This window comes from Pongo abelii, chromosome 4 (genome assembly GCF_028885655.2).
Source record: "Pongo abelii isolate AG06213 chromosome 4, NHGRI_mPonAbe1-v2.0_pri, whole genome shotgun sequence".
NCBI lineage: Eukaryota > Metazoa > Chordata > Mammalia > Primates > Hominidae > Pongo > Pongo abelii.
This window is the reverse complement of record NC_071989.2, coordinates 88,211,561-88,238,470: the sequence shown is the minus strand read 5'-3', so window position 1 is coordinate 88,238,470 and position 26,910 is coordinate 88,211,561. Positions and strand designations below refer to the sequence as shown.

Sequence of the window (26,910 nt, the reverse complement as noted above, 5' to 3'; positions counted from 1 at the left end):
CGCCTCCGCCCGCCTCACCCACAAGCCCCGCCCCCCGGCCCCGACGGCCCTGCCCCGTCCCAGACAGAACCTACTACGTGCGGCGGCAGCTGGGGCGGGAAAGTGGGCGCTGGGGGCGCTGCAGCGTCAGGGTCCACCTGGTCGGCTGCACCCGTGGAGGAGGAGGTGGATTTCAGGCTTCCCGTAGACTGGAAGAATCGGCTCAAAACCGCTTGCCTCGCAGGGGCTGAGCTGGAGGCAGCGAGGCCGCCCGACGCAGGCTTCCGGCGAGACATGGCAGGGAAAGGATGGCAGCCCGGCTGCAGGGCCCGGCCGGGAGCGCGAGCTCGCGGCCGCAGTTCCCAGGCGTCTGCGGGCGCGAGCACGCCGCGACCCTGCGTGCGCCGGGGCGGGGGGGCGGGGCCTCGCCTGCACAAATAGGGACGAGGGGGCGGGGCGGCCACAATTTCGCGCCAAACTTGACTGCGCGCTCTGCTGTAACGAGCGGGCTCGGAGGTGCTCCCGCTGCTGTCATGGTTGGTTCGCTAAACTGCATCGTCGCTGTGTCCCAGAACATGGGCATCGGCAAGAACGGGGACCTGCCCTGGCCACCGCTCAGGTATCTGCCGGGCCGGGGCGATGGGACCCAGACTGGCGCAGGCTGCCCGCGGTCGGGGTACCTGGGTGGGACGCGCCGGGCCGACTCCCGGCGAGAGGATGGGGCCAGACTTGCGGTCTGCGCTGGCAGGAAGGGTGGGCCCGACTGGATTCCCCTTTTCTGCTGCGCGGGAGGCCAAGTTGCGATTTCTGCCCGGATCCTGCTGCCCGGTGAGGTCTTTGCCCTGCGGCGCCCTCGCCCAGGGCAAAGTCCCAGCCCTGGAGAAAACACCTCACCCCTGCCCACAGCGCTCCGCTTGTCAGGTGTGTTAGAGCTCGAGCCCAAGAGATAATGTTTCGAGTAACGCTGTTTCTCTAACTTGTAGGAATGAATTCAGATATTTCCAGAGAATGACCACAACCTCTTCAGTAGAAGGTAATGTGGGATTAAGTAGGGTCTTGCTTGATGAAGTTTACCAGTGCAAATGTTAGTTAAATGGAAAGTTTTCCGTGTTAATCTGGGACCTTTTCTCTTATTATGGATCTGTATGATCTGTATGCAGTTCCCAAGGTTCATTTACCATTATTAAAAATTTTTTGTCTTAGAAATTTTATGTATGTTAACGCACGAGCAAATTATCAGGCATGGGGCAGAATTGGCAGCTGGGTGGAGGCTTCGGTGGAGGTTAGCACTCCGAAAGGAAAACAGGAGGCCTTTGGAACAGCTGCTGGAAGAGATAAGGCCTGAACAAGGGCAGTAGAGAAGAGAGGGTAAAAATTTTTTAAGGTTACATGACCCTGGATTTTGGAGATCTGGAATTTAAAGATGATGCATCGGGGATGAACGCTCAGATTTTCAGTTTGAAAGCTGGCGTGACAGGTAAAGGAGTGGAGAATGATGTACCATTGTAATGATGAGGCGCCTCTAGGACATCTAGGATAATTTCAGGCACGGGGATCTAGGTGAATTGAACTGTTGGAGGGAAGGGAATAACCAAGGAAAAGAATGTGGGGGTTGAGAGATGCCCCGTTTAAAACCTAAGAGACCTGGATATTTATGGTTGTAAGAGGAGGCATGGCAGAGGAAATTGAACAGTAAGAAAGGAGCAGATGCTGCATCTCTTTAATGGGACAGATACAAGGCATTTGGGTTTGACACTTAGGTCACTGGTAGAGATGATGACAAGACCCCATAGCTGAAGAATTGATAAAAGGCAGTCTCAAAAATCCCAATATAGTCTGGTAATGTTAATGTTTCTTTGGTTCAGATAGCTGACTCTCAAAGTTATTTTCCTAAGAAATTGAACCAAAAGTGGACGCTATATGTAAAAAGTTTTTATAGAAGCGTTAAAAGAGTAGGATAGAGACATAATTAAACATGTTTTAAGGTAATTGAGTGGAACATTAAGCAGCTGTTTTTAAAAGTATGATTTAATATCAATCTACAAAGTACACAAATATAATACAATTGTATCAAACAGTTGTGACAGTACTGATTAGAGGCTGAACATTATTCTAAGTCTTTAATTCCCACAACAACCCTAGAAGCAGGAACTATTGTTATCTCTATTTTATAGATAAAGAAAGTAAACCACAAGGGGTTAACACGACTTGTCTTGTGGATGACAAAATGCATTCAACTTGAGCGTTGACTCAGAATCTTTTTTTTTTTTGAGACAGAGTCTCGCTCTGTCGCTCAGGCTGGAGTGCAGTGGCGCAATCTCGGCTCACTGCAAGCTCCGCGTCCCGGGTTCACACCATTCTTCTGCCTCAGCCTCCCACAGGCGCCTGCCACCATGCCTGGCGAATTTTTTGTATTTTTAGTAGAGACGGGGTTTCACCGTGTTAGCCAGGATGGTCTCGATCTCCTGACCTCGTGATCTGCCCACCTCGGCCTCCCCAGAATCTTTACTCTTTACTATGTTATACACAATTGCAAATGATTAAAACTAAATATTGGATATAAATTGGGTAATGCCAAAGGGAAAAATAGTTATATTTCGGTAATGAGTGATAAGTGTGAATTTTGGTAAGACTTTTAAGTTCAATTTTTTTAAAGGAGATCCACTGAATGTCAGGATGTCTACCATATCTGTGCACATACCTATGCTAAGTCCTCACTTAATGTCATCTGTGAGTTCTTGGAAACTGTGACTTTAAGTGAAACAATGTATAGCAAAACCAATTTTACCATAGGCTACTGGATGTACACAAGAGTTAAGTTCCTAGGGCATATTGCTGGTCACAAAAACATCATCAAACTTCTAAATGAAGGCCAAAAACACTTCTAATATAAAACACTGAAGTAAATATGAGCTATACATACATTTAAAAATAATAATGTGCATGTCTTTGGGATGTGGAAGGAAACTGGAATACCTGGAGAAACCCCATGCAGACATGGGAAAAGCATGCAGACTCCACACAGACGGTGGCCCTGGCCAGGAATTGATTATTTTTCTCATCAACGTTAGAAGAAAACGATGTTATTCAAGGACCTGTTGTATATAAATACATGAAAATATATGTACATTCCCAAAATATACTTAGGCTTTCTTTATGATTTTATAGGTAAACAGAATCTGGTGATTATGGGTAAGAAGACCTGGTTCTCCATTCCTGAGAAGAATCGACCTTTAAAGGATAGAATTAATTTAGTTCTCAGCAGAGAACTCAAGTAAGTACCTTAACATAAATTCACCACAAGAAAATCATGTCTCATAGTGGAGATCAGTATATGATAAAATGAAATTGTATAAAAGGAGCTATTGATGAAGCTGCTTAATATCACAAAGGTGATTATAGAAAATTAATAAGCAGTTATTTATACTACATGACAATAACTTATTCCACTACCTGAGTAATTCATTTCATCACCTTGAAAAGTTACATTAAATAGCTCACTGTGGTATCAGATTTGCAAGTTATCTTGAACCATCATTCAGTAGGCCCAAATATAAATTATACAGTGTAATCAATAACTTGTAGTTTCACATAAAGTTAAAAAAACTATTTTTTGGGACTTGCTAAAATTAAGTGATGATCCCCTTTCTGGACCCAACCCTAAATGCAATAAAATGTGAATTTTAGGTTGGGCTGAAATGGGTCATAATCTTCTGCTCTATTATTCCTAGTTGACCACAATACCCAATAATATTTTGTACTTAACATTCATTACCCAGTGTCTGAAGGTAAAACATTTCAAAGTATTGAAATGGTTCTAGAGATCCTGGAGAGAAGCGGGTATCTCCAGTTAGCCTCTGCTAAGAATTTTCCTGTCCTCCAACCCAGGGTTGGAGTCAGTAGTTCATGAAACCTGGATATGCCCTGGTGACTGGAGAGTACGAGGGGTGATCATATTAAGACTGCCCAGGAAGTCAATTCCAATGGCTTGGGAGGTTGAGGGGTGGCCAGAATTGGACCTGTGTTAATCCATTCTCATGTTGCTATAAAGAACTGCCCAAGACTGGGCAATTTCTACAGGAAAGGGGTTTAATTGACTCACAGTTCCTCATGGCTGGGGAGGCCACAGGAAATTTAAAATCATGGTGGAAGGCGAAGCAAACACATCCTTCTTCACATGGTGGCAGGAAGGAGAAGTGCGGAGCAAAGGCGGAAAGGCCCCTTATAAAACCATCAGATCTCATGAGAACTTAACTATCATGAGAACATCGGCGGGGGGGGGGGGGAGCCACCCCCCATAATTCATTTATCTCCACCTGGTATCACCCTTGACATGTGGGGATTATTACAATTCAAGGTGAGATTTTGGTGGGGACACAGCCAAACCATATCAGGATCTAAGGGGAAAGTCTGGGATCTGGCATGTTAATCATTCTTAGTCTAATAATATAATCACCAAAAAGAATACAGTATCCTAGGGAACTACTTGCTTGGGAACAGTGGTCATAGTATTCTTTTCCCATGTGTATTGGTGAAGATTCAACCAAAGAAGCAGAACCAGTAGTAGATAGATACAGGTATATTAAAGAGTTTTATTGCGAGGAATTGGCTTACACAATTATGGGGGCTGGGTACGTGAGTCCAAAAATCTGTAAAGCAGGCCGTCAGAAAGGGCAAGCTGGAATTCTCCAGCAGGGGCTGAAGCGGTACAGGTGAAATTTCTTCAGGAAAGCCTCAACTCTACTCTTAAAGCCTTTAAACTGATTGAATCACCCCACTGAGATTAAAGTCTGACCGGGCACAGTGGCTAACCCCTGCAATCCCAGCACTTTGGAAGGCCAAGGCGGGTGGATCACTTGAGCTCAGGAGTTTGAGACCAACCGTGCAACATAATGAAACCCCGTCTCTACAAACAAATTAGCCAGGCGTGGTGGCATGTACCTGTAGTTCCCAGGAGGCAGAGGTTGCAGTGAGCCAAGATAGTGTGACTGCACTCCAGCCTAGGCAACAGAGTGAGACCCTGTCCCAAAAAAATTTAAAAAAAAAAACTGAATTGTAATCACATCTACAAAATGCCTTCAAAGCAACACCTAGATACAGTATCTGAATAACCAAGGACTATATTCTAGCCAAGTTAACACTATGGGAAGGAAAGAACTACACAGCTATATAGGCTAAGGAGATTCAGGCTTACATAGATTCTCTCCCAAGTTCTTCCTAGAATGGCATAGGTAAAAACTGAGAAGAAAGTGTATAGAATATTTGCATTAATTGCCTCTGGGCGACGGGGCAGATTTGTTGATGTGCATCTTGCTGCCTGCTTCCATCTTCATGCTGTTCTTCTGGTTGCTAGGATGCTCTGATTATCTCTTTCCTTGGTAGATTTCAAATTCACAGACTATATCGCCATTCCAAGAAACTCTTTAATGATATTTTTGAATACTACTCAAGTTTGTTTATGGCTAGCTTAAGCTCAAACAGAAAGAAATCTCAGTGGGGGAGATGTTCACTTGAGCCAGCATTTCTCCTTGAATGTGATGAGTGTAATTTTTTTTTTTACAACCTCCCTGTGATGCGTGTAATTGGGTTTGATTGCTTCTTATGTATTTATATATAACATGTTGGTGTCTTGTGCTTTTTTTTTTAAGGCTAAGAAAATTTAAAGTCTTTGTTATCAAGTATGCCAGGGAAATAGTGATACCAGTTAGTAAAAAATGTTAGAGCTCTTTTTTATTGTTGTTGTTCTTCCTCCCACTTCCTTACTTGTTGGTCAGTCCCACACATATAGTGAGCACCTGCTGAGTGCCAGGCACTGCAGGGTCCTGAATAAGAGGGCAGAGATTTATACATGGAAATCACTTGCTTATGCCAACTCTAAAGATACTTCATTTTTCACCCCTCTCCCCCAATGTAAGAAGAAACTGAATCCTCAAAGTGATCACAAAATTTTCTACCAAACACTAGTTATTTAGGGTAAATATTTCCTTAGTAAGATATTGAGGGAAAATGCTTTTCCAAAGTTGTCTAGACAATCAAGTTGTGGCTTTAAAAGAACTTGGGGTGAGAAGGGTGGGGATGGCCACTGATGAGTACAGAATGTTTTTTTTTTTTTGGTGTGATGGAAATGTTCTAAAAGTAGACAGGAGTGATGCTTGCTCAACTCTGTGAATCTACTAAACGTCACTGAACTATACACTTTAAAAGGGTGAATGTTAATGGTGTGTAATTTATATCAATAAAGTGGCTTTTAAAAGTCTTTGGAACCAGCCGGGCATGGTGGCTCACACCTGTAATCCCAGCACTTTGGGAGGCCGAGGTGGGCAGATCATGAGGTCAGGTGTTCGAGACCAGCCTGGCCAACATAGCGAAACCCTGTCTCTACTAAAAATACAAAAATTAGCCAGTTGTGGTGGCAAGCGCCTGTAATCCCAGCTACTCAGGAAGTTGAGGCAGGAGAAGCTCTTGAACCAGGAGGCAGAAGTTGCAGTGAGCCGAGACTATACCACTGCACTCCAACCTGGGAAACAGAGCAAGACTCCGTCTCAAAAAAAAAAAACAAAAAAAACTCATTGGAACCAAAAATTAAATAAACAAGTTTTACTGTAATGCTATAGTAGCCTGGACACCATCTTTAGAAAATCCAAAATTGCCTCCATTATGTAAGATTTAAATAGTCTCCCATCCATGAAAGTTAACTTAATTTCATGTTATAATTTTTTACGATCTCACTATCAGAGTCTCCACAGTGATTAAAACTTCTTGAAGGTGCAGTTCTCTCTCCCCCTACCACTCACACACTTGGAGTAGCAAACACTGACCTGGTTTCTGATATCTACTATGGCACCTAATAACTTTGTGACTTTAGGCAGGTTACAAGTAAGCCTTGTTGAACCTCTTCCTTACCTATTAAATGAGATGAATAATGACAACTTTTTTGGGTGATTTTGAAGACTCACTGAAATTTTGTATGTAAAGTTTCTGGCACACAGAAGGGTATAGATATCAGTTCCTACCCCCACCCCCACAAAATTGCTACTTTATATCTTATAGAACATACACGTTAATATAATATTAATGAATTCACGGTCAACAGACTCATGATCTCATTTGCACCTTAACATATTACTTTGTTCTTGTTTCCCTCGATCTTGAGACAAAAATCCACTGCCACCTAAGTCAACTCTCTCATCTCCCCCGACTTGATTCTGGATTCCTTTTTTTTCTATCTTCACCTTGCTCTGCTGTCCCAACCTTTTAGTATTATCAAAGGCAAAATAAAAATGTTGAGATGAATCTCTAAATTTAACATTTTGTTTGGGTAGAAAAAATTGCAGTTTAGGGCATACATGCAGACAAGTGGCCTTCCATATGTCTGAAGAACAAAGGGAAGGTTAGAGGTTTTATTTAAAAGGAGAAATGTTACTGATCTTTGAGAAAGTTCATTGGCACTACTAAGGTTTGGGGGAGCTAGCAAGCTCCGACTGGCGAGCAGTGAGTGGTGGGCAAAATCAGTTCTAGAGTTGCAGCAAGTTATCTCAGAAGCTATAGATAAAACTGGTTTCAGGTTACAACAAGCAGTTCCAGCAGTCAGGCTCACAGAGAATTACATTCTTGGAGCAACGTTTTATACCCTGAGTGCTTTTTCCCCCTGGCCCCTCAACTCTGATTTAGTTGGGTATGACAAGAATGACCCACTGTCACCCAGGCCAGAGGGCAGTGATGTGATCTCAGCTCACTGCAGCCTCCACCTCCCTGGCTCAAGCCATTCTCCTGCCTCAGCCTCCCAAGTAGCTGGGATAACAGGCATGTGCCACCATGCCCAGCTAATTTTTGTGTTTTTTAGTAGAAATGGGGTTTCTCCACGTTGGCCAGGCTGGTCTCGAACTCCTGACCTCAGGTGATCTGCCCACCTCAGCCTCCCAAAGTGCTGGGATTACAGGCGTGAGCCACCACGTTTGGCCTACCCTGTTTTAAACCTCACCACAGTTTACTTTTCTTCTACCCTCAACTTTCTCAGAGCTTTCTTGTATTAAATAACTTTAGTATGATTAAAATAAAATTCTATACTACACTTCGATTGTAGTCTGTCATGCCTGTGCCTTTGCACATGTTTTTATCTCCTTTGACACTCAGTTAAGGAATCATGCCCTGAGGAGTATTCTCCCTCATCACCCTGGCCCTGTGCTCCTGTATAGCATCCTCTGCATGTCTTCATTGTATGTCCTTTCATTCATTATAGTCACTGCTGAGATATTTCTGACTGCCATCACAATCTCTTTGAGTGCAGGGACTGCATGTTTTATCCCTATCCCCAGAATCTAGCATAACCCCTAGCAAAGTAGGGATTCAAAAATCACAGAATGAATAGTACATAGGTGATTTATAAAAATAGAACCATCCCACATAGTACCACTTTGTAACCCACCTCTTTTTCCCTCAATATATTAGAAAATAAAGTCCTGTAAATATTTTTAGTGGCTGCATAGTATTCCATTATGAGGCTGGATCATACCCAATTTTTAATATGAGCATACCTCAGAGACATTGCAGGTTCAGTTCTAGACCACTACAATAAATAAAGCAAATATCACAATATAGGTAGTCACATGAATTTTTTCTCAGTGCATATAAAAGTTATATTTACACTATACTGATAGTCTAATAGATGTGCAATAGTATTATATCTTTAAAAAATGTATGTACCTTAGTTAAAATATGACTGGAAAATGCTAACAATCATCCAAGCCTTCAATGGGTCATAATCTTCTCACTATGGAGTGTCTTGCCTTGATACTGATGGTTGCTGACTGATAAAAGTGATGGTTGCTGAAGGCTGGGGTGGCTGTGGCAATTTCTTAAAACAACAATGAAGTTTGCCACATTGATAGACTCTTCCTTTCATGAAAGATTTTTCTGGAGCATGTGATGCTATTTTATAGGATTTTAGCCACAACAGAATTTCTTTCAAAATGGGAATCAATCCTCTCAAACCTTGCTGTTGCTTTATTAACTTAGTTTGCGTAGTATTCTAAATCTTTCAAGGTCAACAATGTTCACAGCATCTTCACTGGGAGTAGATTTCATCTCAAGAAGCCAGTTTCTTTGCTCATCCATAAGAAGTAACTCCTTATCCATTGACATTTTATCATGAGATTCCAGCAATTCCATCCCATCTTCAGGCTCCGCTCTTTTTTTTTTTTTTTTTTTTTTTGAGACAGAGTCTTGCCTGTGGCCCAGGCTGGAGTGCAGTGGCGTTATCTCAGCTCACTGCAAGCTCCGTCTCCCGGGTTCACGCCGTTCTCCTGTCTCAGCCTCCCTAGTAGCTGGGACTACAGGCGCCCGCCACCACGCCTGGCTAGTTTTCTGTATTTTTTAGTAGAGACGGGGTCTCACCATGTTAGCCAGGATGGTCTCGATCTCCTGACCTCGTGATCCGTCCACCTCGGCCTCCCAAAGTGCTGGGATTACAGGCATTAGCCACCACGCCCGGCCCAGGCTCCACTTCTAATTCTAGTTCTCTTGCCATTTCCACCACATCTGCAGTTATTTCCACCCCTGAAGTCTTAAACCCCTCAAAGCCATCATAAGGGTTGGAATCAACTAACTCCAAACTCCTGTTAATGTTGATATTTTGATCTCCTATGAATCATGAATGTTGTTAATGCCATCTAGAATAGTGAATCCTTTTTAGAAGTTTTCCATTTACTTTGCCCAGATCCATCAGAGGAATGACTGACTATTGCAGTTACGGCCTTACAAAATGTATTTCTTAAATAGTAAGACTTGAAAGTCAAAATTACTCCTTGATCCATGGGCTGCAGAATGAGCAGGAATATTTTGAAAGGAATCTTCTTTCCTGAGAAGTAGGTCTCAACAGTAGGCTTTAAATATTTAGTGAACCATATAAACAGTGAACCATATAAACAGATGTGCTGTCATCCAAGCTTCGTTGTTCCATTTCTAATACACAGGCAGAGTAGATTTAGCGTAATTCTTAAAGGCCCTGGGATTTTCAGAATGGTAAATGAGCATTGGCTTCCACTGAAAGTCATCAGCTTGCATTAGCCCCTAACAAGAGAATCAGCCTGTTCTTTGAAACTTTGAAACTAGGCATTGACTTCTCCTTTGTAGCTATGAAGTCCTAGATGGCATCTTCCTTGAATAGCAGGCTATTTTGTCTCCATTGAAAATCTGTTCTTAGTGTAGCCACCTTCATCAATGGTCTTAGCCAGATCTTCTGGATAAACTTGCTGCAGCTTCTACATTAGCACTTGCTGCTTCACCTTGCACTTTTTTCTTATGGAGACAGCTTTTTCCTTAAATATCATGAACTAAACCCTGCTAGTTTCAAACTTTTCTTCTATAGCTTTCTCACCTCTCTCAGTCTTTACAGAATTAAAGAGGGTTAAAGCCTTGTTCTAGATTGGGCTTTGGCATAAGGTACTGTGGCTGGTTTGATCTATCCAGACCACTCAGCTTTCTCTACATCAGCAATAAGGCTGTTTGCTTTCTTTTTTTTGTTTTTGTTTTTGTTTTTGTTTGAGACGGAGTCTCGCTCTGTCACCCAGGCTGGAGAGTGCAGTGGCGTAATCTCAGCTCACTGCAAGCTCCGCCTCCTGGGTTCACATCATTCTCCTGCCTCAGCCCCCCAAGTAGCTGGGACTACAGGCACCTGCCACCATGCCTGGCTAACTTTTTTGTATTTTTAGTAGAGACAGGGTTTCACTGTGTTAGCCAGGATGGTCTCGATCTCCTGACCTCGTGATCCGCCCACCTCGGCCTCCCAAAGTGCTGGGATTACAGGCGTGACCCACCGCGCCTGGCCAGGCTGTTTGCTTTCTTACCATTCACATTTTTACTGACCATTCACATTTTTACTGGAATAGCACTTCTAATTTCCTTCAAGAGCTTTTCTTTTGTATTTACAACTTGGCTGTTAGCTGCAAGAGGCATGGCTTTTGGCCTGTCTTGGCTTTGATATGCCTCCTTCACTAAGTATAATCATTTCTAGCTTTTGATTTTACATGAGAAATATGTGACTCTTCCTTTCACTCGTATGCTTAGAGGCCATTGTAGGGTTATTAATTGGCCTCATTTCAATATTGTTGTGTCTCAGGAAATTGGGAGGCCAGAAAAGGGGGAGAGAAACAGGAATAGCCAGTTAGTGGAGCTGTCAGAACACATAATATGTATCGATTAACCATCCTAAAAGGGCATGATTTATGGCACCCCATAACAGTTACTTGCAACAGTAACTGCAAGATCCCCAAAACATATTACAATAATGAAAAAGCCTGAAATATTGTGAAAATTGCCAAAAGGTAACAGAGATACAAAGTGAACACATGCTGTTGGAAAAACTTCACCAATAGACCTGCTCAGTGCAGGGTTGGCACAAACCTTCAGTTTGTAAAAAAGAAAAACACCTTAATATCTGTGAAGCACAGTAAAATGAGGTATGGCTTAGTAGGGAACCCCCTTTTTAAAGGCTTAGTATGAAGGATCTTAAATTGAGGATGTATTTTTGCGTTCTGGTTAAGACACTGTTCCATTTGAGGGTTTTTTGTTTTTAAGTGGTTTCCCAACACTCCTCGGGGAAATTGAGCAAGAATTCCATCGGCAGTCCTCACATCAGGAACTGTGAAAAAGGATAATGTTTATATGGCACCCGGGATAATCAGATAAGGCCAGAGGACAAGAGTCAGAGGGTTCTGCCTAATCTAAGCCCCACCATCCTGATGTTTAAGGGCCCCTGAATCAGAGGACCTGTAGCCCACAGGCACCAAATGAAGTCTTTTGTCCATGTAACAAATTTCAGCTCAAGTTTCAAAGTCAGATCTGCTGGAGTTCAACTCGGAGGTCCATCATTTCCTGGCTGTGTGACCAGTAGTTTCTTAACCATTCAGCCTCGGTTTCCTCATCTATAAAAAGGAATGGTAGTACCACGTACAATTGCCAGTTAAATGCAGTGTGTACATTATCTCATTTAGTCTTCATGCAAACCCTCAAGACTCAATCACAAAGAAATGTCCACACATTTCTTAACAAAGAATACATATGCTACTACATACCAACTCTCCTTTGTCAGGGAATCCAATCTAGATTGGCTTAAAATAATTATAGGAAAGAAATTCAGCAGTGAAATATGTGACTATATTGGATGCTTGCTATTTGTCATTTACTGTATTTCTAGCACTTGTGCCGTGTAAGGGCTGATGAACTCAAACAGTAGCTCAGCTTTTTGCATGTTCTTTTTTACCCACCTAGAGGTCCAGTGTTTCCTGTGATGCTTACCTCTAAACTGTTAAATAGCCACATTTTACGGAAGCATATTCTTCATACCTTTGCTCTAACTTAAATCTCTAACTTTGTGCTATATTTAATTTGGGTTTTTTTTTGGGGAGGGGGGGAGTGGAGTTGGTTTTTTTTGAGACAGAGTCTCGCTGTCTCGCCCAGGCTGGAGTGCAGTGGCACAATCTCGGCTCACTGCAACCTCCGTCTCCTGGATTCAAGCAATTCTCCTGTCTGAGCCTCCCAAGTACCTGGGATTACAGGCACGCACCACCACGCCCAGCTAATTTTTCTATTTTTAGTAGAGACAGGGTTTCACTATGTTGGCCAGGCTGGTCTGGAACTCCTGACCTCCCGTGATCCGCCCGTCTCAGCCTCCCAAAGTGCTGGGATTACAGGCGTGAGCCACCACACCTGGCTAATCTGTTCTTCACTTTCTTTTCCAGACTCACTACAAAAAAGGGCAAGGAAGTCTTCACAGCTGCAATTACTAACACCGTCACAGCTCTGTTTTGGCCATCATCTGTTTATTAACTAAACTCTCTTCTCTCCCAACTCCAAATCTTTGTTTCTTCTAGATTCAGTTCTCTCCCTGAAGAACCTAATCCAACCTGGTCCCTGCAACTGCCCTGATACCTTAGGAGATACCTGGGCTTATTTAACTTCTCCCTGGCCACCATGTCTTTTTCCAGCCTGAGTCAAAGTATATTCTTTGCTCTAACCTAATTCTTTTAAGAATGACAGAGTAAAATAAGTAAAATTTGTGTTAGGAGGGAGAGGGAGGAGGCAATCAAGAGAATGAATAGTCCCTATTCTTGATTAATCCTTATTATGAGTTCAAGGGCATTATATAATCTTGTTAAAGCACCAGGCTCAAAACTTGACATTGAATTTAATTTCTGTTGTGTATCTAATTACTATGAAAGCCCAGTTCTACCTGTTTCATCATTTATAAAGGGAATTGCAGCCCCCACCACAACCAACAAAGTAGTTTCAGAGATTGGGAGGGACTAAGCTAGTCAATGTCAACCAAGCTTGTCCAGCCCGCGGCCCGCAGGCCTCAGAGTGGCCCAGGATGGCTTTGAATGCTGCCCAACACAAATTAGTAAACTTTCTTAAAACATTATGCACAGGTCTTTTTTTTTTTTTTAAAGCTCATCAGCTATTGTTAATGTTTGTGTATTTTATATGTGGCCCAAGACAATTCTTCTTCCAATGTGGCCAAGAGAAGCCAAAGTATTGGACCACCCCTGAGTAAACGCTGAAATTAATTAACTTCTTCCCTTTTGGATTTTAATAAGTAATAATAAGCTCATTTTTCAATACTTCACCCATTCCTGTATTGTTTGAAACATAAATCCTTTCCGCATTCCCAAAGGTAACAACATATTAACAGTCTGAATGTCGTTCCAAGCTTTTCTGCAGTCATTCAAACATATCACTCTTTTTCTAATATTTTATCAGGAAAATCTTCACGCATACAGAAAGAACTTTACAGTAAACTCACCACCTAGATCTGCCATTAACATTTTACTCTACTAGTTTCATCACATTTCATCCATCAATTGGTCTTGTTCATTTTTGCATTTCATAATAAACTGCAGACATTAGTATATTTCCACCTAAATACTTCATCATTCATACCATTAATGATTCAGTCTTGGCCGGGTGCGGTGGCTCACGCCTGTAATCCCAGCACTCTGGGAGGCCGAGGCGGGCAGATCAGCAGGTCAGGAGATTGAGACCATCATGGCTAACATGGTGAAACCCCGTCTTTTCTAAAAATACAAAAAATTAGCCGGGCATGGCGGCGGGCACCTGTAGTCCCAGCTACTCGGGAAGCTAAGGCAGGAGAATGGCATGAACCCAGGAGGCGGAGCTTGCAGTGAGCCAAGATCGCGCCATTGCACTCCAGCCTGGGCTACAGAGTGAGACTCCGTCTCATTCATAAATAAATAAATAAATAAAATGATTAAGTCTTTCTTTACAGTTTTTTTTGAAGTAAATATTACATGAGACACAAGTCTTAAATGTACATTTGCTAAGTTTTGATAAATGTATACACCTGTGTAACCCCAGCCCTATCAAAGATATAGATATAGACACCTGCCCTGTCCAAGTTAATCTTTATCCCACCCCTCCAGAAATAACTACTGTTCTGATGTTTTTTCCACCAGAGATATCACAAGATATCACGTGGTTTTATGATTCATTGTGAACCACAGATGTACAAATGTAAGTTGAATTATTGGTCATAGGCCATACTGATGTTAAGTGCTTTTTGTTGAAAGGATTCATATTTATGATGATTTTAGTTCTATAGTCACTGCTTCTTAGATTATTTGACTAGTATGGATGGATTTTACAAACATTTTGTGGAATTCTTTTTTTAACCTTAGGGAACCTCCACAAGGAGCTCATTTTCTTTCCAGAAGTCTAGATGATGCCTTAAAACTTACTGAACAACCAGAATTAGCAAATAAAGTAGACATGGTCTGGATAGTTGGTGGCAGTTCTGTTTATAAGGTAAGTGTAGTTATTGATAAATAAAAACAAATGTTCTATTCTACTTTCTTTCAGCTTCCTTGCCATTTAAAGGAAGTGGAAGAAACAGGTATAACTCATTGTCTGAACCTTTAAAAAATTAAGCCATGAGTATAGGAAGCAGCACATTATCTGTACTGTAAATTATTTGTTTTCAGTTCAAATTATTTCTTGTTTGATACTATACAAACTAAATAGAAATGCAAAAATATTTTAGTCTGTATCAGCCTTTTTTATTTATTCATTTATTTTTGAGACAGGGTCTTGCTTTGTCACCCAGGCTAGCATGCAGTGGCACTGTCTCACTGTAGTCTCGAGCTCCCAGGCCCAAGCGATCCTCCCACCTTTTCTCCCAAGTACCTGGGACTATAGGCACACACCATCGTGCCCGGCTAATTTTTGTATATTTTGTAGAGTCAGGATTTTGCCATGTTGCCCAGGCCAGTCTTGAACTCCTGGGTTCAGGCAATTGACCTCCCAATGTGCTGGGATTACAGGCGTGAACCAGCACACCCAGCCTATTTATCTTTTTAATTGGCAAATAATTGCATATATATATATATTATGTACAACATGTTGTTTTGAAATGTGTATACATTGTAGAATGGCTAAATGGAGCTAATTAACATATGTATTACCCACTTATTTTATGTGGTAAGAACACTTAAAGTCTACTCTCTTAGCAATTTTCAAGAATACACTTGTTATTAACTGTAAAATAATAGATGTTGTACAATAGATCTCTTGAACTTACTCCTCCTATGTAACTGAAATTTTGTATTCTGTGAGCAGCATCTCCCCAATACCAGTCTACTTTCAAATCAAAGAATAATTGTTGTTTCCAATTTAAAATCCTTTCTAAATCTTTTCCTGAGAATTGTACTTGCATTGCACTGGTTTCTACTCCCTGAATGTACCCTAGATACATTGAGTTATCCCTTTGTCTTTCAGGATGAATATATCTCTTACTGAGAAAGGATTGGGGCTCTCAGTTGATATACACTAACTAGATGTATATGAATTTATTACAAGCAGAAAACTTCTTCAACCAATTTTTTTTTTTTTTTTTGAGACGGAGTCTCACTCTGTCAAGACTCGGTCGCCCAGGCTGGAGTGCAGTGACGCGATCTCGGCTCACTGCAAGCTCCACCTGCCGGATTGACGCCATTCTCCTGCCTCAGCCTCCTGAGTAGCTGGGACTACAGGCGCATGCCACCACACCTGGCTAATTTTTTTGTATTTTTAGTAGAGACGGGGTTTCACTGCGTTAGCCAGGATGGTCTCAATCTCCTGACCTGCTGATCCATGCACCTCAGCCTCCCAAAGTGTTGGGATTACAGGCGTGAGCCACCCCGCTCGGCCAATATACCTCTTTTTTAATACCAAATGACTTCCAGCTTTAAAATTTTTGAGGATAACAAATAGAATTCTTTGCCTTTTAAAACACCAATGAAAAATTAACATTTATGAGGAGGAAGAAAAATCTAGTTTCTGCCATGTGGGTTGTCTTGTGGTAAGATATATACAGTGAAATTATTTTAGAAAGAAGAGGTAGGCTGATGCCTGTAATCCCAGCACTTTGGGAGGCCAAGGCGGGTGGATTGCTTGAGGTCAGGATCTCAAAACCAACTTGGCCAAGATGGTGAAACTCCATCTCTCCTAAAAATACAAAAATTAGTTGTGTGTGGGCGCGGGACCCTGTAGTCCCAGCTACTTGGCAGGCTGAGGTGGAAAAATCACTTGAACACGGGAGGCAGAGGTTGCAGTAAGCTGAGATCGTGCCACTGCACTCCAGCCTGGGTAACAGAGTGAGACTCTGTCTCAAAAAAAAAAACTCTCAGTTTCTTGGGCTCCTGTTTCTAGAACCTCTTATTTTCCCCATTTGTAATAGAAGAAAATGGACATTTTTCCTTGATATTTTTATCCAAGTATGAATTTCTTCTAAGAAAACAAGTTATTTCTTTATTTTGTTCAGTGCCTACCACACTTTGAATGATTCATTACCATAGTCACTTGAAAATGTATTCTTTAAGCAATATAAGTACGTAAATGCATTTATATAATATGATAAATCTACATCTAGATAAATAGGAAGTAGAACCTTCGAATGGTATTTTTACACCTGCCTCACATCACAACAGCTTGTAGATATCATTCAGGCTTATCTTCCTATGGGCCAAATCGGACCTCCCAGCCTATTTTTGTAAAGAAAGTTTCAGTGAAACACAGCCCCACCCATTCATTCAGTACTATCTGTGGCCTGCAAAGGTAGGAAACCCTATGCCCCTCAGAGCCTAAAATATTTACCATCTCTCCCTTTACAGAAGGTTTGCCTTGTATAATCAACTTTTTTTTTTTTTTTTTCTTTTTGAGACGGAGTTTCGCTCTTTTTGCCCAGGCTGGAGTGCAATGGCGCAGTCTTGGCTCACCGCAACCTCCACCTCCTGGGTTCAAGCGATTCTTCTGCCTCAGCCTCCCAAGTAGCTGGGATTACAGGCATGTGCCACCACGCCCAGCTAATTTTGTATTTTTAGTAGAGACGGGGTTTTTCCATGTTGGTCGGGCTGATCTCAAACTCCTGACTTCAGGTGATCCACCTGCCTCGGCCTCCCAAAGTGCTGGGATTATAGGCGTGAGCCACTGCACCCAGCTTATAATCAACTTTAATACAGAACTTCACCACCACAGTCAATCTAATAATCCAGACAGTTCCTAAGTGACTAAGGGGCAGGTAACATAGACAGCATGGGCAGGACAAAGGGATAATTCACGCCCTAGGCAGGACAGAGCAGAACGGCACAAGATTTCTTCACACTACTTAGAACAGCATGTCATTTAAATCTTATGAATTATTTCTGGAATTTTCTAGTTAATATTTTCAGACCACAGTTGGCCACAGATAACAAACTGGAAAGTGAAACTGCAGATAAGGGGGGACTCTGCATTCCACTTTTTAAATTTTTGGTACAGTAAGAATTAGTAGAGCATCTATTTGGTTGTAGCAAAGATAATTAATGATTTAATATAAAATGATATATTGAAAATAAAAAGTGAAATTTGTTCTGTACCCTTATTTGGAATTTTAAAAATAAACACTTGGATTTGTTGTGTGTGTGTGTGTGTGTGTGTGTGTATTTTTCTCTTCTATAAGCTATTTGAGATCAAGAATTACTACTTTCTTAGAATTGCAATTAAGACATACTTTTTATGAATGAGAATTTTAATACACTCATTCTAGGGCAACTTTTTCTGTAGAAATTATCAACCATACTTTAGGCAGTAGTTAGAAAAGTCATGTACAGTATAAAGCCAAATGTTAATACAATTGTTAGCACCAAGAAGCAGAAAAATTACCTGTCTACTAGCATTGTAATTATCTTCTGAGAATTGGAAGCATAACTAAATTTTATGTATTTGTATTAAGTATGCTCTTGGGGTTTTCCATAGTCAAGGTCTCATTAGATTGTACTATCTTATTCATACATGTTTATGTAAATTTTTCTATGGAGAGCAACTAGATAATTTGGGGCTCTTAACTCTAAACAGCCAAAGGGAAAACAATAAAAGAGAATGCTTAAATTAAAAAGTTCTTGTAAGCAAACTGGAGGCCAGACTGTATTTAAACTCAGTCTCTCATAATTATTGATAATGGTTAGTGTCATTCTCAATATAAGGCATACTTTGCAGCACCCCAGATGAAAGAATAGGATATTTTAATAATATGCTTTGGCAGTACCAAGCATATTTTTAATACCTAGTATAAACTTAACTAATTAAACATAAATCTTAGAGTTTCTTTGTCTTTTGACGCACATTAAGAAAATTGATGTTGTTTTATTTCAAAGGAAGCCATGAATCACCCAGGCCATCTTAAACTATTTGTGACAAGGATCATGCAGGACTTTGAAAGTGACACATTTTTTCCAGAAATTGATTTGGAGAAATATAAACTCCTGCCAGAGTAAGTATAAAGTTATTAATTAGTCTGAAGCACTTTGTATTTCCTGCTTAAAACTATAGAAAATAACATGTCTTTTCAGACTACAAATTGGGTTCACTGTGTACTGCTAGGGTGATGGGTGCACCAAAATCTCACAGATCACTACTAAAGAACTTATTCATGTAACCAAATGCAACCTGTTCCCCAAAAACCTATGGAAATAATAAATTAAAAAAAAGAAAAAGAAAAAGAAGTCTTGGCACAGTGACTCATGCCTGTAATCCCAGCACTTTGGGAGGTCAAGGGGGTGCAGATCACCTGAGGTCAGGAGTTCAAGACCAGCCTGGCCAACATGGTGAAACCCCGTCTCTACTAAAAATACAACAAATTAGTTGGGCGTGGTGGCGCATGCCTGTAATCCCAGCTACTTGGGAGGCTCAGGCAGGAGAACTGCTTGTTCCTGGGAGGCAGAGGTTGTAGTAAGCCAAGATCACGCCATTGCACTCCAGCCTGGGCAACAGAGCAAGACTGTCTCAAAAACAAAACAAAAAAAAAATTAAGTATTTTAACCCCTGAGCATGTGATGTCTTTCCCCTTGTTTAGGTCCTATTTCATTCAACGACGTTTTATACCTTTCAGTGTTAATTTCATTCTTATGTATTCTGTTCCTTTTGATGCTATTGTAAATGGTATTTTCTTTAGTTTCAGACTGTTCATTGCTAGTTACAGAAATGCAAATGATTTTTGTTTATTGATCTTGTATCTTGCAATCTTGCTGAACTCATTTAGTAATTCCGTCAGTAGATTCCTTAGGATTTTCTCTATACAGTATAATGTCATCTGCAAATATAGGTTTACTTCTTCCTTTTTAATCCGAATTTTTTCTTTGCCTAATTGCCATGGCTAGACCTGCCAGTACAGTGTTGACTAGAAGATAGCAAGAGCAGACTTGTCTTGTTCCTAATCTTAGAGGGGAAGCTTTTCTCTCTCATCAAGTGTGATTTAAGCTGTGAGTGCCTTTATCACATTGAGGAAAATCCCTTCTGTTTCTAGTTTATTTCGTATTTTTTATCATGAGAGTATTATACATTTTGTGACATGCTTTTTCTGAGTCTATTGAGATGATCATGTGGTTTTTGTCTTTCATACTAATATTTTAATGTACTATTAATATGGTATATCACATTGATTTTCATGTTAAACTAATGTTTCTGGGATAAATTCTACTTGGTAATGGTATATAATCCTTTTTATATGTTACTGGGCTTAGGTTGCTAGTATTTTGTTGAAGATTTTTGCATTTATATTCAGAAGGGATGATTTATAGTTTTTTTTTTTTTTTAATGCCTTCCCCTGGTTTTGTTATCAGGATAAAAGTGACCTCATAGAGTGAGTTAGGAGATGCTCTCTTCCCTTCTGTTTTTTTGAAAGTTTGTGACAGATTGTTAGTACTTCTTAAATGTCTTAGAAAATTTTAATAGTGAATCGATTGAGATAGGAATACGGAAATTGCTCCAAAGTGGAGATTCTAAACAAGGCTATGGGAGAAAGCAAAAAACTCTTCCATTGCAACATTTGATGGTCATTTGTACTTTCAGGCATATACTAACATAACATCATAACAGCCTCTTTAATGGAATGGAGGGAATTCTCTAACGGGAGACCTAGAGTAAGTCAGTCCTTCATTCTATGGAGAAAAAGGAAACCTGTGAAGATAAAGTGAATATACTTTGTCCCTGGAAAACTAACATTGCTCAGTTCTGGAGCGGCTTTCTCTCCAGATCTCTGTGCGCTGGGGAACTTAGATTTGCTTTCTACTGTCCAAATATAAACTTTGGTCATTCTCCACCTCCCCTATCCCTTTCCCCACAGCTACTCAGTTTAAGTCCCATTGTCTCTATCAGTTAACCTCTTGTGGTTATATAGGTTTCTGTTCAAACGTAAAGTCTTTTATTAACACCATTCTTCCTGATTTAAAAAATAAACAGACTAGTATAGTGAAATACAGATGAAAGAGAGAACTTGTGAGGCAAGAAGAGAATAAAATTAGAATGTGGAAGGAGCCACAAGTGATGGGAGCCAGAGCAGATGGTCATATTAATAAAGTAAGGTGGTTTTACTTTGTGTCTGCCTTCATCCTTGTAGGTCATTGTTTGTGCAGTCGATTTTTCAACAGCACTGTGCCAGCCTATCCTCTAGGGCTCTGCTCTCATTCTTCTTGCCTGAAAGAAATCTTTCTCAGACTATTTCACACTAGACCCCAACCAAACCAGCAGGCCCAGATATTTTATATTGGCAGTTTTCTACTTAATGAGCCCCAAACAGGCTTTTACTTCTAGTTAACAATCTTCTGTGTGACCACGTAGTCAAAGAGAAGAGAGATTAATAAAAGAGGCCTGTGGAGGCAGTAGTTGGCTCCAGAGCTGGGACAGATGCCCCTTATCAGTGGACACCTTGAAGTAGGTTTTGGATAGGCTGATGTTTCTTCTTCTGACCCTACAACTTCCTGTCAGGATGCTGGCATACTCGTCCATATGACTCGGATATCCCTTTGCTCCTAAGCCTGTGCTTCCTGTAGAGTCTTGATTTTAATTGTGTTTTGGTTTTTTGGTTTATTTTTTGTTTTTGAGATGGAGTCTTGCTCCGTTGCCCAGGCTGGAGTGCAGTGGCACGATCTTGGCTCACTGCAACCTCCACCTCCCAGGTTCAGCAGTTCTCCTGCCTCAGCCTCCCAAGTAGCTGGGATTACAGGCACGTGCCACCATGCCCAGCTAATTTTTGTATTTTTAGTAGAGACAGGGTTTCACCACGTTGGCCAGGCTTGTCTCGAACTCCTGACCTCAGATGATCTGCCCGCCTCGGCCTCAGCCTCCCAGAGTGCTGGGATTGCAGGCGTGAGCCACCGCGGCGCCCGGCCCAGAAACTTCTTGATATGTTGCTTTTGTCTTATGAACTGACAATCTTGACACTTGAGAATTTTGCACAAAAAATGTACATAGATGTTAACTTTCCACGACTCATTCCAAAGAGACTAAAATTATAATAGAAAATGGTTAATAGAAACATTGCTTCTTCCTCTGAAATATAAATTATTCCAGAAAGTATCTTTTTCTTTTCCCTATAATTTTGTTACATTGTATCTCTGGTTTTGTTTTTTTTTTTTTTTTTTTTTTTTGAGACAGAGTCTTGCTCTGTCGCCCAGGCTGGAGTGCAGTGGCACAATCTTGGCTCACTGCAAGCTCCGCCTCCCAGGTTCACGCCATTCTCCTGCCTCAGCCTCTCCGAGTAGCTGGGACTACAGGCGCCCACCACCACGCCCAGCTAATTTTTTGTATTTTTAGTAGAGACGGAGGTTTCACCATGGTCTCGATCTCCTGACCTCGTGATCCGCCCGCCTCGGCCTCCCAAAGTGCTGGGATTACAAGCGTGAGCCACCGCGCCCGGCCTCTGGTTTTTTTTGTTTTTTTTTTACCAAAAATGCATAATCTCTAATTAGTCAGCAAAGGTTAATGTCTATTATTACTCAGCAATGTATTGAATATCATGAGACGTAAAAGTTTACTGTGTTGTCCCTGCCTACAATGAGTTTAAAAAATAGAGAAATGAGGCGGGCGGATCACGAGGTCAGGAGATCGAGAACATCCTGGCTAACACGGTGAAACCCCGTCTTTACTAAAAATACAAAAAATTAGCCGAGCGTGGTGGCGGGTACCTGTAGTCCCAGCTACTCGGGAGGCTGAGGCAGGAGAATGGCATGAACCCGGGAAGCGGAGCTTGCAGTGAGCCAAGATTGTGCCGCTGAACTCCAGCCTGGGCTACAGAGCGAGACTCTGTCTCAAAAAAAAAAAAAAAAGAGAAATGAAACAAACCAATGATACTAGTAGGCACCATTTATAGAACACTTGATGTGTTAGGCACAATGCTACATTCTTTTTTGGTTTTGGTGGGTGGGGGTAGAGTCCTGCTGTGTCACTGAAGCTGGAGTGCAGTGGCGCCATCTTGGCTCACAGCAACCTCCGCCTCCCAGGTTCAAGCAATTATCCTGCCTCAGCCTCCTGAGTAGCTGGGATTACAGGTGCCTGCCACCATGCCCGGGTAATTTTTGTATTTTTATTAGAGACAAGGTTTCACCATGTTGGCCAGGCTGGTCTCAAACTCCTGACCTCAAGTGATCCACTCACCTTGGCCTTCCACAGTGCTGGGATTACAGGCGTGAGCCACTGCGCCTGGCCAGCAATGCTAAATTTTTTACAAGGATGAAGACTTTATTGACAGCCAGGCTCAGAGGCATGTCACACAGCAGAACCAGAGTGAAGCACAGTGATTCAAGCAGGCATTCCTGACCACCTGGAGCATACTAGGATGCAGCCTGCATAGTACTGAAGAAGTAACCAAAGATTGGGGTTCATTGGAGGCTGGAATGGTCAGAAGATTCCTCAGTGGAGAAGCTGGGTTTTGGATGGGAAGCTGGAGAGAACACAGGCTTAAGTGAGAGTTAGGGAACAGGAATAGCAGATACTAATAAAGGAATTACAATCTGCCACACATTGTGGAATTAGAGCAGTGTGGTGTCCATCAATCAAACAGAAGCAGAGAACCTGTCACTGTCCAGGGCACATAATTTCAGTTACGTTCTAAACAGCTTCAGATTGTATTTTTATCTTTTGCTTACACAAGAAATGTGATACTAAATGTAAGTCTTGCAAAAAGTTCTTAAGAAATTTCCTATTAGCTGGGTGATAGAGTGGAAAGATACAAGGGAAACTGCTGACTGGTTTTTGAGAGAATGAGGAATCCAAAGGAAACAAAAAAGGAGAAATTACACTTTTTGTTTTCTAACTTTCTATATAGTTTACAGTTTTTTTCTTACCATTTGCATTTGTAGTATATTGGCATGATATTTATCCAACTTGACAGTGGCTTACCATTGTGAAGAAAAAAGGGAAACCTTTTATTTGCTTTATGCACTATTGATGCGTTTAAACTGAGAATCAGGGAAGCTATGTTTTTAATGGACACATAATTTAATTATATATTTTTTTCTTACAGATACCCAGGTGTTCTCTCTGATGTCCAGGAGGAGAAAGGCATTAAGTACAAATTTGAAGTATATGAGAAGAATGATTAATATGAAGGTGTTTTCTGGTTTAAGTTGTTCCCCCTCCCTCTGAAAAAAGTCTTTTGTTGACTTTAGATCTATAATTATTTCTAAGCAACTTGTTTTTATTCCCCACTACTCTTATCTCTATCAGATACCATTTATGAGACATTCTTGCTATAACTAAGTGCTTCTCCAAGACCCCGATTGAGTCCCCAGCACCTGCTAGTGAGCTGCCATTCCACACCCATCACATGTGGCACTCTTGCCAGTCCTTGACATTGTCGGGCTTTTCACATGTTGGTAATATTTATTAAAGATGAAGATCCACATACCCTTCAACTGAGCAGTTTCACTAGTGGAAATACCAAAAGCTTCCTACACGTATATCCAGAGGTTTGTAGGTAAATGTTGCCACCTTGTTTGTAACAGTGAAAAACTGAAAACAACCTGGAAGTCCAGTGATGGGAAAATGAGTATGTTTCTGTCTTAGATTGGGGAACCCAAAGCAGATTCCAAGACTGAAATTTCAGTGAAAGCAGTTTATTTGCTAGGTCATACCCGAAATCATCAATTGAGGTATGGAGAAACTGAACTGAGAAGGTAAGAGAAGCAGTTTAAAGTCAACGAGCAGGTTCTCATTGGTAACAAGCTCCATACTGCTGAGATACAGGGAAATGGAAGGGAGAAAGCTGGAGTATTGATCCCCCCCCTCTCTCCTTGGTTGTCAGCTCCCTGTCCTGTGTGTGGGCGGAACGGACTCCAGCTGCTCTATAGCAAGTCCCAGGTGTTTGCAGTAAGAAGCTGCTGGCATGCACGGGAACAATGAATGCCAAACACTTAAAGCAATTCGATGTTTAAGTATGTAAGTTCTTTTTTTTTTTTAGACAGCGTTTCACTCTTGTTGCCCAGGCTAGCGTGCAATGGTGTGACCTCGGCTTACTGCAACCTCCGCCTTCCCAGATTCAAGCGATTCTCCTGCCTCAGGCTCCCAGGTAGCTAGGACCAAGCGCACGGCACCATGCCCGGCTAATTTTTGTATTTTGTATTTTTAGTAGAGATGGGGTTTCACCATGTTGGTCAGGCTGGTCTCGAACTCGTGACCACAAGTGATTCGCCCACCTCAGCCTCCCAAAGTGCTGGGATTACAGGCATGAGCCACCACACCCGGCACATCTTCATTCTTTTTATGTAGTAAAAAGTATAAGGCCACACATGGTTTATTTATTTGAAGTATTTTATAATTTAAAAAAATACAGAAGCAGGAAAACCAATTCTAAGTTAAAGTGAGGGATGATGGTTGCTTGAACCAAAGGGTTGCATGTAGTAAGAAATTGTGATTTAAGATATATTTTAAAGTTGTAAGTAGCAGGATATTCTGATGGAGTTTGACTTTGGTTTTGGGCCCACGGAGTTTGAGATGCCTTTGAGAAATGAATGAAGTAGAGAGAAAATAAAAGAAAAACTAGCCAGGCACAGTGGCTCACACCTGTAATCCCAGCACTTTGGGAGGCTAAGGCAGGCAGATCACTTGAGACCAGCTTGGGCAACATGGCAAAGCCCCATCTCTACAAAAAACACAAAAATTAGCTGGGCATTGTGGCGCACACCTGTATTCCCATCTACTCGGAGCTGAGATGGAAGAATCAATTGAGCCCATGAGTTCAAGGCTGCAGTGAGTCGTGATTGTGCCACTGCACTCCAGCCTGGGTGACAGAAGAGACCTTGTCTTGAAAAGGAATCTGAAAACAATGGAACCATGCCTTCAGAATTCTAGAAAGTTATTTTCAACTGATAAATCTATATTCACCCAAATAATCAAGGGTGAAGGTAAAATAATACATTTTTAGACAAGCAAAGACTCAGGGGTTACCTCCATGTACCCTTTTTAGGGAAGCTGTTGGAGAAAATACTCCAGCAAAATGAAGGAGTACACAAACCAGAGAATGACATGGATCCAGCAAATAGGATCCAACACAGGCAGTATTCCAGCTATGGAGCTAGCTTTAAAAAGAAACCGTAAAAATATTAATAGGTTAGCTGGGTGGAATGACCCATGCCTGTAGTCTTAGCTACTCAGGAGACTCAGCAGCAGGACGACTTGAGCCCAAGAGTTCCAGACCAGCCTGGCCACCTTAGTGAGATCCCTTCTCTTAAAAATAATAACTTATTGCCAGATTTGGGGCATTTGGAAAGAAGTTCATTGAAGATAAAGCAAAAGTAAAAAAACAAAGGGGAAAGGGTTGGTTAGGCAATCATTCATTCTAGGGCAGAAAGCAGCACAGGATAGGAAGAGCATAATACGCTGTTTTTCGCAACAAGGAGCAGTATGTACACAGTCATAATGATGTGGTGACTGCTTAGCCCCTAAATATGGTAACTACTTTGGGACAATATGGGAGGAAAAGTGAAGATTGTGATGGTGTAAGAGCTAAATCCTCATCTGTCATTTCCAGAAATCACTATATAATATATAATAATGAAGAAATGACTAAGTAGTTATGTGAGGAAAAAAACAGAAGACATTGCTAAAAAAGTTAAAAGTTATTGCTCTGGAGAATTAGGAGGGATGGGGCAGGGGACTGTTAGGATGCATTATAAACTGAAAAGCCTTTTTAAAATTTTATGTATTAATATATGCATTCACTTGAAAAACTAAAAAAAAAAACAATAATTTGGAAAAACCCATGAAGGTAACTAACGGAAGGAAAAACTAAGAGAATGAAAAGTATTTGCCTCTGGAAAGAAAACTGGCAGGACTGTTGTTTTCATTGTAAGACTTTTGGAGCCATTTAATTGTACTTAACCATTTTTATCTATTTCTTTAATAAGAACAATTCTATCTTAATAAAGAGTTACACTTGTTCATAAGTGCTGGCCTCCTGTTGTTCTTTGTACACCCCACACAAAATGTCAAAGAAACTTTGATGGCAATATATCTCCATGGTCAGCTTAAAAATAGAGAAAGGAAAACATAGAATTAACCAAGAGTCACACAAAACAAAGATCAGTTGTTAGGAAACAATCAAAATAAAGTCTCACTTTTTCCAGATTGGCT

General features: G+C 41.3%; 2 protein-coding genes across 9 annotated transcripts in view; one reads left to right on the top strand and one right to left on the bottom strand.

Annotated features, from left to right (window-relative positions):
* The window catches only part of MSH3 (mutS homolog 3), a 228,349-nt gene extending 227,987 nt beyond the window's left edge, over window positions 1-362 (bottom strand). For 6 of the 8 annotated variants that reach the window (XM_063723860.1, XM_054555021.2, XM_063723861.1 and 3 more), the window contains exon 1: window positions 75-275. In XM_063723860.1, the coding sequence (XP_063579930.1) occupies window positions 75-275 (201 nt within the window). 8 annotated transcript variants of the gene reach the window in all.
* DHFR (dihydrofolate reductase) lies at window positions 288-26,723 on the top strand. Its single transcript, XM_009240860.4, has 6 exons — window positions 288-598; window positions 963-1,012; window positions 3,148-3,253; window positions 14,670-14,796; window positions 18,660-18,775; window positions 23,804-26,723. The coding sequence occupies exons 1-6, from the start codon at window positions 288-290 to the stop codon at window positions 23,880-23,882; spliced, it is 789 nt and encodes a 262-aa protein (XP_009239135.4). The 3' UTR covers window positions 23,883-26,723.
* The last annotated feature ends 187 nt before the right edge of the window (window positions 26,724-26,910 follow it).

Excerpts from the sequence above, each read along its gene's own strand:
- DHFR (XM_009240860.4), top strand. The coding sequence starts at position 288 with ATGGCAGCCCGGCTGCAGGGCCCGGCCGGGAGCGCGAGCTCGCGGCCG. Across the intron at positions 14,797-18,659 it reads GTGGCAGTTCTGTTTATAAG|GAAGCCATGAATCACCCAGG; the intron begins GTAAGTGTAGTT and ends TTTATTTCAAAG. Across the intron at positions 18,776-23,803 it reads AAATATAAACTCCTGCCAGA|ATACCCAGGTGTTCTCTCTG; the intron begins GTAAGTATAAAG and ends TTTTTCTTACAG.